The sequence below is a fragment of the Phoxinus phoxinus genome (assembly GCF_949152265.1).
Source record: "Phoxinus phoxinus genome assembly, chromosome: 4".
NCBI classification, from domain to species: Eukaryota; Metazoa; Chordata; class Actinopteri; order Cypriniformes; family Leuciscidae; genus Phoxinus; species Phoxinus phoxinus.
In genome coordinates, this window is record NC_136879.1 from 15,676,445 (window position 1) to 15,692,317 (window position 15,873).

At 42.8% G+C, this 15,873-nt stretch overlaps 1 protein-coding gene and 1 pseudogene across 3 annotated transcripts; both read left to right on the forward strand.

Annotated features, from left to right (window-relative positions):
- Window positions 1–3,029: 3,029 nt before the first annotated feature.
- On the forward strand, window positions 3,030–5,684 carry LOC306997860 (zona pellucida sperm-binding protein 4-like). 2 transcript variants are annotated; one of them, XM_079611395.1, is made up of 9 exons: window positions 3,030–3,309; window positions 3,383–3,798; window positions 3,874–4,061; window positions 4,137–4,234; window positions 4,303–4,460; window positions 4,539–4,731; window positions 4,796–4,943; window positions 5,028–5,100; window positions 5,179–5,684. In XM_079611395.1, exons 3-9 carry the CDS (start codon window positions 4,056–4,058, stop codon window positions 5,253–5,255), a joined length of 753 nt encoding a protein of 250 aa, XP_079467521.1. In that variant the 5' UTR covers window positions 3,030–3,309; window positions 3,383–3,798; window positions 3,874–4,055; the 3' UTR covers window positions 5,256–5,684. The 2 variants fall into 2 exon arrangements, with proteins under 2 accessions (XP_079467521.1, XP_079467520.1); XM_079611394.1 differs by having other exon boundaries at window positions 3,080–3,798.
- A 4,015-nt stretch (window positions 5,685–9,699) lies between these two features.
- LOC306997859 (zona pellucida sperm-binding protein 4-like) lies at window positions 9,700–12,121 on the forward strand (annotated as a pseudogene). Its single transcript has 8 exons — window positions 9,700–10,636; window positions 10,712–10,899; window positions 10,974–11,071; window positions 11,140–11,297; window positions 11,376–11,566; window positions 11,631–11,778; window positions 11,863–11,935; window positions 12,014–12,121. The product of its transcript is annotated as a zona pellucida sperm-binding protein 4-like (transcript).
- Window positions 12,122–15,873: the final 3,752 nt, after the last annotated feature.

The window sequence follows — 15,873 nt, forward strand, 5'->3', positions numbered from 1 at the left end:
CACGGTTAACTGGCACTGAAATTCTTATGACAAGACACCGCATAGTAACCTGACATTACATAACATATAATATACTAGGTGCAAACAGTTAACTAAAGTGACAGTGGATAAATGACTAAAGAAAAGTGAAGAGAGATTATCATTGACCATTTAGGAGCATGATGGCCCTTTTGAAAAAACTGTTATCCAGTCTTTGTGTGCGGGCCCGGATGCTTCGGTATCGCCTACCTGAAGGCAGCAGGGTAAAAAGACTGAAGGATGGATGGTAACAGTCTCTTAGAATCCTGCCCGCTTTCTTGAGGCATCGTGTGTGGTAGATGTCCTGCAGGGCTGGGAGCTTTCTGCCGATGATGAACTCTGCAGACCTAACCACACTGGATTTTTCTGTCCCTGTCAATGCAGCTCCCATACCACACTGTGATACAGCCAGTCAGTGTGTTCTCAATTGTACATCTATAGAAGTTAGTGAGGATGACTGGGTCCATGCTGAACTTCTTCAGTCTCCTCAAGAAGAATAGGCGTTTCCGGGCCGCATTGACCACCTTGTCCGTGTGAGCAGACCAGGTAAGGTCATTTCTGAGGTTGACCCCGAGTAACTTACAACTGACATTTTCCACTACATATCCATTGATGTGCAGGGGTACATGCTCCTCGCTCTGTCTCCTCCTAAAGTCCACAATCATCTCCTTAGTTTTGCTGACATTGAGAGAGAGGTTGTTGTCATGGCACCATGTCACCAGAGTGTCGACCTCCTCTCTGTAGGCTGACTCATCTCCGTCAGAAATGCAGCCCACAATGGTTGTGTCGTCAGCAAACTTCACGATGAGGTTGGAACTGTGGTTTACTTCGCAGTCATGTGTGAACAGGGAGAACAATAGAGGGCTGAGCACACAGCCCTGGGGCGTGCCTGTGTTTTGGTGATCAGTGTGGATGAGGTGCGGTCACCGATTATCACCACCTGTGGCCTCCCCGTCAGGAAGTTGTGGATCCACTTACATAGGGAGATGTTTAGTCCCAGATCCACGAGCTTGGTGACGAGTCTGGAGGGGATGATGGTGCTGAATGCAGAGCTGTAATCAATGAACAGCATTCTCACATACGTATTCCCCTTGTCCAGGTGGGAGAGAGCATCATCTGTAGACCTATTGGACCGATATGCAAACTGCATAGGGTCCAGGGTGGGGGGTAACGAGGAGCAGATTAATGGTTTGACCAGCCGCTCAAAACACTTCATGGTGATAGAGTTCAGTGCTATCGGGCGATAGTCCTTCATGTCGGTGGCTTTGGTTTTCTTGGGCACATGGACGATGGTTGTCCTCTTGAAGCAGGTAGGGAGTACAGACAAACTTAGAGAGAGATTGAAGATGTCACTGAAGACCCCAGCTAAACAGTCAGCACAGCCCCTGAGGGCCCTACCTGATATGCCATCCGGACCAGGTGCCTTGTGGGGGTTGATCTTTTTAAAGCATAGCCTCACCTCAGCTTCAGTTAATATAGGCACGCCACTGGCTCGGCCTTCAGGCAGTTCCACTGCAATAGGTTCACTGTCCCTCTCGAAACGAGCATAGAAGTCATTTAGCTCGTCTAGTAGTATGACAGATGCCTGGGTCTCGCTACAACCTCTCCCTTTGTAGTCTGCAATGGCTTTAAGTCCGTACCACATATGCCTAGGGTCAGAGCCATGATAACTGGACTCCACCCTGGTTCTGTAAGACCTTTTCGCTGTTTTGATGGCCTTCCGAAGGTCATATCTGGCCTTCCTGTACAAATCAGGGTCCCCGGAGTTAGAGGCGGCAGCCCGGGCTCTTAGGTTATTCCGGACCCCAGCATCAACCCAGGGCTTCTGATTGGGAAAGGACCGAACAGACTTCTTAGGAACGATGTCCTCAATGCAGTGATGGATAAAGCTGGAAACAGTATCTGTATATTCGTTAATGTTCCCATCTGCTGCCTCTCTAAACATCAGCCAGTCAGTGGTCTCAAAACAATCCTGGAGAATCGCAACACTCTCATCACTCCATTTTTAAACACATTTTTAAAACTCATCTTTGATTACCAAAATGACATATTTAAAAAAATGTTCCTTGGAAAAGTTCTTCACGCCTTAAAATTGCTTGAATATAACTACACTGTTGCCTCATTTAGTATACGTGGTTCTACGAATATGCAACAATTAGCCCCGCCTCCATTCACTCACACCAGTTCAGAAATCCACAAGTTGACGTGTTTTAACAGTTTAGAGAAATAATGCTTTTGAACTTTTTCATTGTGAAATCTATTATTTGCATTTGTCCCAATGGAGACAAAGGTGATGGCAGCAGGTAAAATAGTTCCATAATATGTTTAGTTGACGAGAAAAAACTTTGGATGGAGCCTGTCCTCCTCTGACAAGACAATAAATGTGCATTTCAATAAATTTGGGATATATTATTGCCTTAAAATTTCAGGGCTAGGGTTAGGTTGGTTGGTTAATATTACAGCTAGAACATGACGGCTGCACAAATAGATTTTTAAATGCCAGTCACAGTTTTTATTTTATTTTTACAATTTCAGGGATGAAAAAATAATAATACAGACATAACTGAAATGCAGGACACTATTTATGTATTGAGGGACGCACCAATTTCGGGAATGTCACCCTAAGTTGTCGTCTCTAAGAAACTTCCCACGAAAACTCAAAGAAAAAAAGTTTCCATTTTTAGTACGTCGTTGTTGTGCAAACATACCCTGAAAATACAGGCCTTTTGCCATGAAAACCGCAAGATGTAAAAAAAAATATATAAAATCCAGAATAGCCAAACCATCAAATAGCCTATAAAATTCAGCTAATGAAGGAGAAAACAAAGGCTAACTTCAGAATGAAATAAATTGTACTAGCATACTATTCAGAATTCAGCTCAATATGTGCTTTTGTGTATGTTCAAAAAGTGTGGAAAGTATACAAAAATTATAACAATTGTAAGAACCAATAGAATCACGCATTGCATAGACTCCCACTCATGCAAGTCTGGAGAATCATGACTGTTAATGAAGAGGGAGGGATTATCATTAATTAGCCAAAGTCTGTATGGTACAAAAAAACCAGAGGGCAGCATCTCAGCAGTGTGACTAGCTGTTGAACAATGGCAGGAAGTTGGTGTGCTCTTCAGTCTCTGGCACTTTGTGTTTGGCTCTTTGCGTTCAGTCATGCTGTTCCACAGTGGAGTAATCTGCCCCAGAATCCTCAATCTCTGATGTTCCAGCAAACTGACCAGCGGTTTCAACAGCAAGCTAGTCAACAATTTCCTCGGCCAGTTCAGCAACAAACTAGTCAACGGTTTCCTCAGTCAGTTGTACAGCAAGCTAGTCAACCGTTTCCTCAGTCAGTTCAACAGCAGGCTAGTCAACAGTTTCCTCGGCCAGTTCAACAGCAAGCTAGTCAACAGTTTCCTCAGTCAGTTCAACAGCAAGCTAGTCAACAGTTTCCTCAGTCAGTTCAACAGCAAGCTAATCGGCAGTTTCAACAGCAAGCTAGTCAACAGTTTCCTCAGTCAGTTCAACAGCAAGCTAGTCAACAGTTTCCTCAGTCAGTTCAACAGCAAGCTAGTCAACAGTTTCCTCAGTCAGTTCAACCGCAAGCTAGTCAGCAGTTTTCTCAGTTTCAGCCTAAGCAGCCAGTGGCACAGGCAGAGCCCCTTGACAAATGTGCTGTAGCTGATTATGAGCAGATCCAATGTGGACCACCTGGTATTACTGGTGCTGAGTGTGCAGCTATCAACTGCTGCTTTAATGGACAGCAATGTTACTATGGGAAGGCTGGTAAGATTGAGTCAATGCAAAGTGTTCATGTTAAACTGATTTTCAGCAATAACCTGCTCTTGTAACTCATTCCAGTGACTGTCCAGTGTATAAGAGATGGTCAGTTTGTGGTAGTGGTGGCTAGAGATGTTACGCTGCCTCGACTGAGCCTGGATTCTGTCCGTCTCTTGGGTGGAAGTGACCCATCTTGCAGTCCTGTGGGATCCACGCCTTTCTTTGCTATATACCAGTTCCCTGTCACTGCATGTGGCACGAGCATGATTGTGAGTAGCTGCTTGTGTTTTTTTTTTCTGTGTGGCTTAGGATGGACTGGATGCCAACAGTGTTACTATTTGCAGGAGGACAGTGGATATGTGGTGTATGAAAACCGAATGATCTCCTCGTATGAAGTGGGTATTGGACCACTTGGTTCCATCACAAGGGACAGCCATTTTGAGTAGGTGACCTATGCTTTATCATAAATGTTAATCATTGACAACTGCTACAAGCTCATGGTTTGTCCAGGCTTCTCTTCCAGTGTAGGTACTCTGCTACTTCTGTGGAAGCTCTGGTTGTGGAGGTCAACAGTGTTCCTCCACCTCCACCAGTAGCTGCTCCTGGACCCCTCAGGGTTGAGCTTAGACTGGCAAATGGTCAATGTGTCACCAAAGGCTGTGCAGAAGGTAAGTGTTTGTCCCAAGTATAACTAACGCCTCTCAAACTCCAGGTTGCAGCAGTTTAGTTTAACACTGTATCCTCAGGGGATGAGGCGTACACATCCTACTACAGTGGTGCTGATTATCCAATTACAAAAGTCCTGCGAGAACCTGTGTATGTTGAGGTGCGCATTTTGGAGAGGACCGACCCCAACATTGTCCTGATGCTGGGACATTGCTGGGCGACACAAACCCCCAGTCCACTCAGTCTACCCCAATGGGACCTTCTGGTTGATGGGTGAGTAAGGCCATTCTTTATCCATGTGCTGTAAGGCTTTTCTGACTGCCTCTTTGCCTTTCAGATGCCCTTACCAGGATGATCGTTACCTGACCACATTGGTTCCAATGGCTGGATCTTCGGGTCTTCAGTTCCCAACCCACTACAAGCGCTTTGTTGTGAAGATGTTCACATTTGTAGATCCAGCATCACTGGCTCCTCTGCAGGAAACCGTATGCTCTGCAGCCTTACCTCAAGCCTTAATTTTAGTGCTTTTTATATTGAATTATATGGCTTAACCCTTTCCCCTCTGTTAGATCTTCATCCACTGCAGTACAGCGGTGTGCCATCCCTCTTCTGGCACCTGTGAGCAAAGCTGCACTAGGAAAAGTGAGTGCTTGCTGTAAATTGACTTCAGGAATAACATTTTATTTGAATGCCTCATGCTTCTATCACTTTTTTTTTTAGGAAGAGATGCGCACGTCAAGACCATCTCTAGTGGGCAAACTGTGGTGTCTAGTGGAGAAGTTATCCTGGTCATGTGAATTTAGTTTTTTAATAAACTTCCTGAAACTCAACATTAGTTTCTCTCTGGTATTGATTTCTGACTGGAGTTGGATGTTTCGTGATTGTTCTCAGTTTGATTTATAGGGCTGCACTACTAAACCCTTTTTATTTTGTGCAAAGAGGTTTTAGACTTGAACTAAATGGGCCAAGCTTCTACCCAAGCCATTTAACTTAACTATTTGCTAAGCTCTAGTTGCTATTTTGGGGCCCCTCAAATTAAGGGTTGTGTAACTTCTGATTGTGGCTTTACGTTTGACTTTATGGCTGGACTAACATAACTGCACGTATTGATACTCAAGCATGCCCAAGCCCCTGTAAGGTCACTTGTTGGCTTATTTTTTTTCTTCAGTCATGCAAGTATAGCATTATCTGGAATAAAATATGCATCAACCTGTACTTTTCCTTTTATCCCAAGTTTATTACTTTTTTTTTTTTCAGGATAGTCCTGGTAATGTTTGAGAAGTAGACTGCTTTAAGCATTAATCCCTTAACTATTATATCCACCCTAGGTTGCTGTCCAAGGCCTTGTTTACACCTAGTACTAAGCATAAAAAAAAAAAAATCCAATCACCAGTTAACTGGTAAATCCAAAAATGGTCGTTTTTGTTTGAGCTTGTCTACTTTTGATCACTTCTAGAGGTAGTCAAACATATTTAACCAGATTGCTTTCATAGAGTAGATGCTCATGTGTTTGAACATCTGCAAACGTAGACCCTCTCCTTTAAGAGATCAGGACAGAAGTGGACAAATGAGACCAATTAAAACGCCACATGTAAACCGGAATTTCTACTTGTGATCCGATCAACCAAAATGCACCTTAATAACGGGTGTGAACAGGGCTTGAAAGCATTGCATATGTGCCCATGCAAGAATTGCCCTTATGAGTTATTGAGTGTGCACTTTCACATGACTAGTTATTTGGTCTTAAAATCTCTCTGTAGTTAATGTTATCCCCTACAGGGATAGTTCACCCAATTATGAAATTTACCCTCTGATTTACTCGCCCTCAAATCATCCTCAGTGTATGTGACCTTCTTTCAGACGAACACAATCTGAGTTAAATGTCCCGGCTCTTCCAAGCTTTAGTCAAAGTTTAAATTTTAGTCGATAATGTTTAAAAAATATATTTTATTCTTACACGAACACATACATTCACCTCAGAAGGCCTTCATTTACCCCAACAGAGCTGTGTTGATTACTTTTATGATGGATGGAAGCACTTTGATGGACTTAGTAAATCATGGGGTAATTTTTATTTTTGGGTGAACCAACCCTTTAAATGTCAAGTCAAGTCTTTTATTGTCAGATGCACAGAACAACACACGGTTAACTGGCACTGAAATTCTTATGACAAGACACCGCATAGTAACCTGACATTACATAACATATAATATACTAGGTGCAAACAGTTAACTAAAGTGACAGTGGATAAATGACTAAAGAAAAGTGAAGAGAGATTATCATTGACCATTTAGGAGCATGATGGCCCTTTTGAAAAAACTGTTATCCAGTCTTTGTGTGCGGGCCCGGATGCTTCGGTATCGCCTACCTGAAGGCAGCAGGGTAAAAAGACTGAAGGATGGATGGTAACAGTCTCTTAGAATCCTGCCCGCTTTCTTGAGGCATCGTGTGTGGTAGATGTCCTGCAGGGCTGGGAGCTTTCTGCCGATGATGAACTCTGCAGACCTAACCACACTGGATTTTTCTGTCCCTGTCAATGCAGCTCCCATACCACACTGTGATACAGCCAGTCAGTGTGTTCTCAATTGTACATCTATAGAAGTTAGTGAGGATGACTGGGTCCATGCTGAACTTCTTCAGTCTCCTCAAGAAGAATAGGCGTTTCCGGGCCGCATTGACCACCTTGTCCGTGTGAGCAGACCAGGTAAGGTCATTTCTGAGGTTGACCCCGAGTAACTTACAACTGACATTTTCCACTACATATCCATTGATGTGCAGGGGTACATGCTCCTCGCTCTGTCTCCTCCTAAAGTCCACAATCATCTCCTTAGTTTTGCTGACATTGAGAGAGAGGTTGTTGTCATGGCACCATGTCACCAGAGTGTCGACCTCCTCTCTGTAGGCTGACTCATCTCCGTCAGAAATGCAGCCCACAATGGTTGTGTCGTCAGCAAACTTCACGATGAGGTTGGAACTGTGGTTTACTTCGCAGTCATGTGTGAACAGGGAGAACAATAGAGGGCTGAGCACACAGCCCTGGGGCGTGCCTGTGTTTTGGTGATCAGTGTGGATGAGGTGCGGTCACCGATTATCACCACCTGTGGCCTCCCCGTCAGGAAGTTGTGGATCCACTTACATAGGGAGATGTTTAGTCCCAGATCCACGAGCTTGGTGACGAGTCTGGAGGGGATGATGGTGCTGAATGCAGAGCTGTAATCAATGAACAGCATTCTCACATACGTATTTCCCTTGTCCAGGTGGGAGAGAGCATCATCTGTAGACCTATTGGACCGATATGCAAACTGCATAGGGTCCAGGGTGGGGGGTAACGAGGAGCAGATTAATGGTTTGACCAGCCGCTCAAAACACTTCATGGTGATAGAGTTCAGTGCTATCGGGCGATAGTCCTTCATGTCGGTGGCTTTGGTTTTCTTGGGCACATGGACGATGGTTGTCCTCTTGAAGCAGGTAGGGAGTACAGACAAACTTAGAGAGAGATTGAAGATGTCACTGAAGACCCCAGCTAAACAGTCAGCACAGCCCCTGAGGGCCCTACCTGATATGCCATCCGGACCAGGTGCCTTGTGGGGGTTGATCTTTTTAAAGCATAGCCTCACCTCAGCTTCAGTTAATATAGGCACGCCACTGGCTCGGCCTTCAGGCAGTTCCACTGCAATAGGTTCACTGTCCCTCTCGAAACGAGCATAGAAGTCATTTAGCTCGTCTAGTAGTATGACAGATGCCTGGGTCTCGCTACAACCTCTCCCTTTGTAGTCTGCAATGGCTTTAAGTCCGTACCACATATGCCTAGGGTCAGAGCCATGATAACTGGACTCCACCCTGGTTCTGTAAGACCTTTTCGCTGTTTTGATGGCCTTCCGAAGGTCATATCTGGCCTTCCTGTACAAATCAGGGTCCCCGGAGTTAGAGGCGGCAGCCCGGGCTCTTAGGTTATTCCGGACCCCAGCATCAACCCAGGGCTTCTGATTGGGAAAGGACCGAACAGACTTCTAAGGAACGATGTCCTCAATGCAGTGATGGATAAAGCTGGAAACAGTATCTGTATATTCGTTAATGTTCCCATCTGCTGCCTCTCTAAACATCAGCCAGTCAGTGGTCTCAAAACAATCCTGGAGAATCGCAACACTCTCATCACTCCATTTTTAAACACATTTTTAAAACTCATCTTTGATTACCAAAATGACATATTTAAAAAAATGTTCCTTGGAAAAGTTCTTCACGCCTTAAAATTGCTTGAATATAACTACACTGTTGCCTCATTTAGTATACGTGGTTCTACGAATATGCAACAATTAGCCCCGCCTCCATTCACTCACACCAGTTCAGAAATCCACAAGTTGACGTGTTTTAACAGTTTAGAGAAATAATGCTTTTGAACTTTTTCATTGTGAAATCTATTATTTGCATTTGTCCCAATGGAGACAAAGGTGATGGCAGCAGGTAAAATAGTTCCATAATATGTTTAGTTGACGAGAAAAAACTTTGGATGGAGCCTGTCCTCCTCTGACAAGACAATAAATGTGCATTTCAATAAATTTGGGATATATTATTGCCTTAAAATTTCAGGGCTAGGGTTAGGTTGGTTGGTTAATATTACAGCTAGAACATGACGGCTGCACAAATAGATTTTTAAATGCCAGTCACAGTTTTTATTTTATTTTTACAATTTCAGGGATGAAAAAATAATAATACAGACATAACTGAAATGCAGGACACTATTTATGTATTGAGGGACGCACCAATTTCGGGAATGTCACCCTAAGTTGTCGTCTCTAAGAAACTTCCCACGAAAACTCAAAGAAAAAAAGTTTCCATTTTTAGTACGTCGTTGTTGTGTAAACATACCCTGAAAATACAGGCCTTTTGCCATGAAAACCGCAAGATGTAAAAAAATAAAAATAAAATCCAGAATAGCCAAACCATCAAATAGCCTATAAAATTCAGCTAATGAAGGAGAAAACAAAGGCTAACTTCAGAATGAAATAAATTGTACTAGCATACTATTCAGAATTCAGCTCAATATGTGCTTTTGTGTATGTTCAAAAAGTGTGGAAAGTATACAAAAATTATAACAATTGTAAGAACCAATAGAATCACGCATTGCATAGACTCCCACTCATGCAAGTCTGGAGAATCATGACTGTTAATGAAGAGGGAGGGATTATCATTAATTAGCCAAAGTCTGTATGGTACAAAAAAACCAGAGGGCAGCATCTCAGCAGTGTGACTAGCTGTTGAACAATGGCAGGAAGTTGGTGTGCTCTTCAGTCTCTGGCACTTTGTGTTTGGCTCTTTGCGTTCAGTCATGCTGTTCCACAGTGGAGTAATCTGCCCCAGAATCCTCAATCTCTGATGTTCCAGCAAACTGACCAGCGGTTTCAACAGCAAGCTAGTCAACAATTTCCTCGGCCAGTTCAGCAACAAACTAGTCAACAGTTTCCTCAGTCAGTTGTACAGCAAGCTAGTCAACCGTTTCCTCAGTCAGTTCAACAGCAGGCTAGTCAACAGTTTCCTCGGCCAGTTCAACAGCAAGCTAGTCAACAATTTCCTCGGCCAGTTCAACAGCAAGCTAGTCAACAGTTTCCTCAGTCAGTTCAACAGCAAGCTAGTCAACAGTTTCCTCAGTCAGTTCAACAGCAAGCTAATCGGCAGTTTCAACAGCAAGCTAGTCAACAGTTTCCTCAGTCAGTTCAACAGCAAGCTAGTCAACAATTTCCTCGGCCAGTTCAACAGCAAGCTAGTCAACAGTTTCCTCAGTCAGTTCAACAGCAAGCTAATCGGCAGTTTCAACAGCAAGCTAGTCAACAGTTTCCTCAGTCAGTTCAACAGCAAGCTAGTCAACAGTTTCCTCAGTCAGTTCAACAGCATGCTAGTCAACAGTTTCCTCAGTCAGTTCAACAGCAAGCTAGTCAACAGTTTCCTCAGTCAGTTCAACAGCAAGCTAGTCAACAGTTTCCTCAGTCAGTTCAACCGCAAGCTAGTCAGCAGTTTTCTCAGTTTCAGCCTAAGCAGCCAGTGGCACAGGCAGAGCCCCTTGACAAATGTGCTGTAGCTGATTATGAGCAGATCCAATGTGGACCACCTGGTATTACTGGTGCTGAGTGTGCAGCTATCAACTGCTGCTTTAATGGACAGCAATGTTACTATGGGAAGGCTGGTAAGATTGAGTCAATGCAAAGTGTTCATGTTAAACTGATTTTCAGCAATAACCTGCTCTTGTAACTCATTCCAGTGACTGTCCAGTGTATAAGAGATGGTCAGTTTGTGGTAGTGGTGGCTAGAGATGTTACGCTGCCTCGACTGAGCCTGGATTCTGTCCGTCTCTTGGGTGGAAGTGACCCATCTTGCAGTCCTGTGGGATCCACGCCTTTCTTTGCTATATACCAGTTCCCTGTCACTGCATGTGGCACGAGCATGATTGTGAGTAGCTGCTTGTGTTTTTTTTTCTGTGTGGCTTAGGATGGACTGGATGCCAACAGTGTTACTATTTGCAGGAGGACAGTGGATATGTGGTGTATGAAAACCGAATGATCTCCTCGTATGAAGTGGGTATTGGACCACTTGGTTCCATCACAAGGGACAGCCATTTTGAGTAGGTGACCTATGCTGTATCATAAATGTTAATCATTGACAACTGCTACAAGCTCATGGTTTGTCCAGGCTTCTCTTCCAGTGTAGGTACTCTGCTACTTCTGTGGAAGCTCTGGTTGTGGAGGTCAACAGTGTTCCTCCACCTCCACCAGTAGCTGCTCCTGGACCCCTCAGGGTTGAGCTTAGACTGGCAAATGGTCAATGTGTCACCAAAGGCTGTGCAGAAGGTAAGTGTTTGTCCCAAGTATAACTAACGCCTCTCATACTCCAGGTTGCAGCAGTTTAGTTTAACACTGTATCCTCAGGGGATGAGGCGTACACATCCTACTACAGTGGTGCTGATTATCCAATTACAAAAGTCCTGCGAGAACCTGTGTATGTTGAGGTGCGCATTTTGGAGGACCGACCCCAACATTGTCCTGATGCTGGGACATTGCTGGGCGACACAAACCCCCAGTCCACTCAGTCTACCCCAATGGGACCTTCTGGTTGATGGGTGAGTAAGGCCATTCTTTATCCATGTGCTGTAAGGCTTTTCTGACTGCCTCTTTGCCTTTCAGATGCCCTTACCAGGATGATCGTTACCTGACCACATTGGTTCCAATGGCTGGATCTTCGGGTCTTCAGTTCCCAACCCACTACAAGCGCTTTGTTGTGAAGATGTTCACATTTGTAGATCCAGCATCACTGGCTCCTCTGCAGGAAACCGTATGCTCTGCAGCCTTACCTCAAGCCTTAATTTTAGTGCTTTTTATATTGAATTATATGGCTTAACCCTTTCCCCTCTGTTAGATCTTCATCCACTGCAGTACAGCGGTGTGCCATCCCTCTTCTGGCACCTGTGAGCAAAGCTGCACTAGGAAAAGTGAGTGCTTGCTGTAAATTGACTTCAGGAATAACATTTTATTTGAATGCCTCATGCTTCTATCACTTTTTTTTTTAGGAAGAGATGCGCACGTCAAGACCATCTCTAGTGGGCAAACTGTGGTGTCTAGTGGAGAAGTTATCCTGGTCATGTGAATTTAGTTTTTTAATAAACTTCCTGAAACTCAACATTAGTTTCTCTCTGGTATTGATTTCTGACTGGAGTTGGATGTTTCGTGATTGTTCTCAGTTTGATTTATAGGGCTGCACTACTAAACCCTTTTTATTTTGTGCAAAGAGGTTTTAGACTTGAACTAAACGGGCCAAGCTTCTACCCAAGCCATTTAACTTTAACTATTTGCTGAGCTCTAGTTGCTATCTTGGGGCCCCTCAAATTAAGGGTTGTGTAACTTCTGATGTGGCTTTACATTTGACTTTATGGCAGGACTAACATAACTGTACGTATTGATACTCAAGCATGCCCAAGCCCCTGTAAGGTCACTTGTTGGCTTTTTTTTTTCTTCAGTAATGCAAGTATAGCATTATGTGGAATAAAATATGCATCAACCTGTACTTTTCCTTTTATCCCCTAGTTTATTACCTTTTTTTTCAGGATAGTCCCAGTAATGTTTGAGAAGTAGACTGCTTTAAGCATTAATCCCTTAACTATTATATCCACACTAGGTTGCTGTCCAAGGTCTTGTTTACACCTAGTACTAAGCATTTAAAAAAAAAAATCCAATCACCAGTTAACTGGTAAATACAAAAATGTTTTTATTTATTTTTTAGCTTGTCTATTTGATCACTTTCAGAGTTAGTCAAACACATTTAACCAGATTTTTTTCATAGTGAATATGCTCATATGTTTGAGATGGTCAAAACATTGTCTACTCTACCGCCTATTGACCTAATACCTAAACATAATAGGAGTGATTTAAACTTGCTGGCTTAAGACCAAGGCTGCGTTCGAAACCGCATACTTCCCTATATTGTAGGGATAAAGAGTAGGCGAGCGAAACGTATGTACAATCATAAGAGTAGACGAGAATTACCTGGGTGACGTACTAATTCTCGCGAGATTCGGACGTACGCATACTAAGTGCGTTCGAATATGCCTACTTTCCTACTAGGATAAAACAATACGTGAAAGTACGTTCGAAACATCAGTACTCATAAAAGAGGCGGTGAGGAGTTCCCAGATGGCTTACTGCTTCCAGCCAGATTCTCGAGTGCAGTCCGATGGATACTCTTCTATCCCAGGAGGCCACGGGAGAGCATACGTCATTATCAAACATCACGGAGATCAGCGACGTGGGTGTTTTCAAATGTGAGTAAACATGGTTCCTTGTGTTAATTTTATGTGTTGAACTACTGTAGATTCAACTTTTTAATTGTTGAAATTAAAGGAGTTAGATCGTATAGTTGTGAATGTGCTGTAAAAACATGTTTTATGTTTAGTTAGCTAACAGGGGAGCTCCAGCAAGCTTTCAGAAAACTTCAGAATAAATCAAGATGTAACATTTATTTGTCAGGTATAAATGTATCATGCCAATTACACAAGTAATTAAAAGCCAATTCAGAAATAATAGATGCATGACATACATTTCTCATAGATGACTCTAAAAGTAAGCAATGCATTCCTGACAGAGACACACAGAGGTGTGTGAGTGTTTTCCAACGGGAGAACACTGACACAGCACTGTATGGGGGTTTTCCTGGTTACAGGATCCCAAAGACAGCTGTTACCTAGCCTTAAATACCCAGACCAGAACAAAAGGGTTGTGCCAATATTTTCAGAGTTTGTTTTGGGTCAGTTCCTGTACCCCAGGGGGAGCACCTGGTCTCGGGGGAGTGGGGGGATATCTTGAAGAGACATCACCTAAAGAGGAACAAAGGATTCTCCTAAGTTCTTAATCTTTCTAATATTACCAATGACTGCAATGAAATTAAGACCATTTTACCAATCGCACTGAGACATCTAAAATGATACCAAACATGAAAAGGCAAAAACAATAGATTTACAAGATGCATCATATGTGATATATAGGCATTCTTAGTGAACTTTTGGTGACTTGACTCAGGGGGAGAGGGGGATGCAGAGATAAGGGAAAAGTGTTTGGACAGGACAATGTCCAATGCTCTGTCTTTGCGATCTTCTGTCCAGGGTGCGTTTTATGGCTATATTGCAGGGTGAGTTTTATTTTAACAGGAAAATCAGTTCTTACAGACGACCCCTGGCCCCTTGGGGCAGATTTAGATCAGGCCTAAGGGGACATTTTTTGGACATTTTCCTGTTTCCACATTTTCAGTGTGATTCTCTGAGTGTTCATATGACTGACACCTGTAGTTAGTCGATGACTGCAGAAATCAAGTAGTCACCTGAAATAACAGCATTAAGACAGGTTGAGCAAAAATGAAAACACGGCAGAATACAATTCTGTGACACAGTCCCTTTAAGTGTAGGCGTACTGTGCTAGTGGATGCTGCAGCAGCTGGATTGGATGTCATATCCTCTTGGCCGGGTTTGCTTTCACCTGCACTTGGTTTCGATGGTATTCAGTCTGTGGAATGACTCGTTGCATCAAGTCTGTTTGCGTTGGTCAGCATGATCAGAAAGTGTCAGTGGAAAGTGTCATTTTAACGCTTTGCGGAAACATCTGTGTCCTCCCTAGGATGTTAAAGGATGTTAATTTTAACTGACCCTTTGAGAAGTCCTCGGTCACCTTCAAGCAGAAGGTTTGGTTTGCCGGGCAGGGCAGAACTCCATCGTTGAAGGAATCTTTTCACTGATGATGCTCCATTGCGTGTAAGACACCTGAACAACTTCTGAATGACCATGCAATAATCAAATATGGATGTATTTGTGGTTATTGTAAGATGAGAAAAAAGTTATTGGATAAACACAAGAACAAAAAATAACAAGACATAATGTACTCAAAAGTGCGAACCTCAAATGTTAAAAGTGCGAGTGGTAAATAAGGTCTCTTTTTCAGAATCATATATTTAGTGAGTTGGTCTAATTTGATCACCAAATTCTTCACTGCCACAGTGATCTGGTAGTGGAATTTAGACTTGGTCTGGATAAAGTAAGGAAGGGTAGCAGAAAGTCAGCATAGCTAGTATATTTACCAGCGGTATGCATAATTAAAATATATAACATCATTAAACATGGAAATACACAATTTCATAATTATAAAATTGTCTGCATTAGTTGTTTTAAGTGCAAATTCATTAATGAAACATAAGGTTTTAATATGTTAAATTAGAGGATGAAACTCTCTAGTTTAACTTTTGCAATGATCCTCTGTGCATTTGATGTACATGCTATGTCACACTCAATAATGCAGGTCTGACTGGGAATTGTATAGTTGGCCAATAGAAATGCCTGCATTTTAGATCTAACTGTTGAGATAATTTTTTATTGTCATTAGTCATTTGTTGGAAACTAGGGGGCCCTCCTGGTTTGCAACAACGCTAACGACTGGACATAATAAACATTTTTTCCGAAGACCAGATGTATTGATGAATAGGTCTCAATTAGATTTTATATGTGGAATTTAAACCAATTGATGTGTGACCATAGTCATGCCCATGTTCTATGCACCTCAGTGTTTACATACAGAAAATTATTGAAATGAAATTATTAAAATAATTTCCCTTGTTCTATATGTATGAAGGTAAATTATGTATTACAGATTTGCATGATGTGAATAATTTTGGCCTGGATAGTCTTATGATCTACGCCAGGTAGAGATATTTTAAGATTGTTGTAGTGATGATGTATATGTTTATGTATAGGAGATGGGTGGTGTCTATCCTACCATAATTTGTGTTGCAAAATTTAGTTCCGGTGCTACACCGGGAGGCCACATACAATAGCTACTTCTGTAGTGTTATGAGGTGTGAGTGGCCGCTTGAAGTTTCTCCACCCCCATCTCC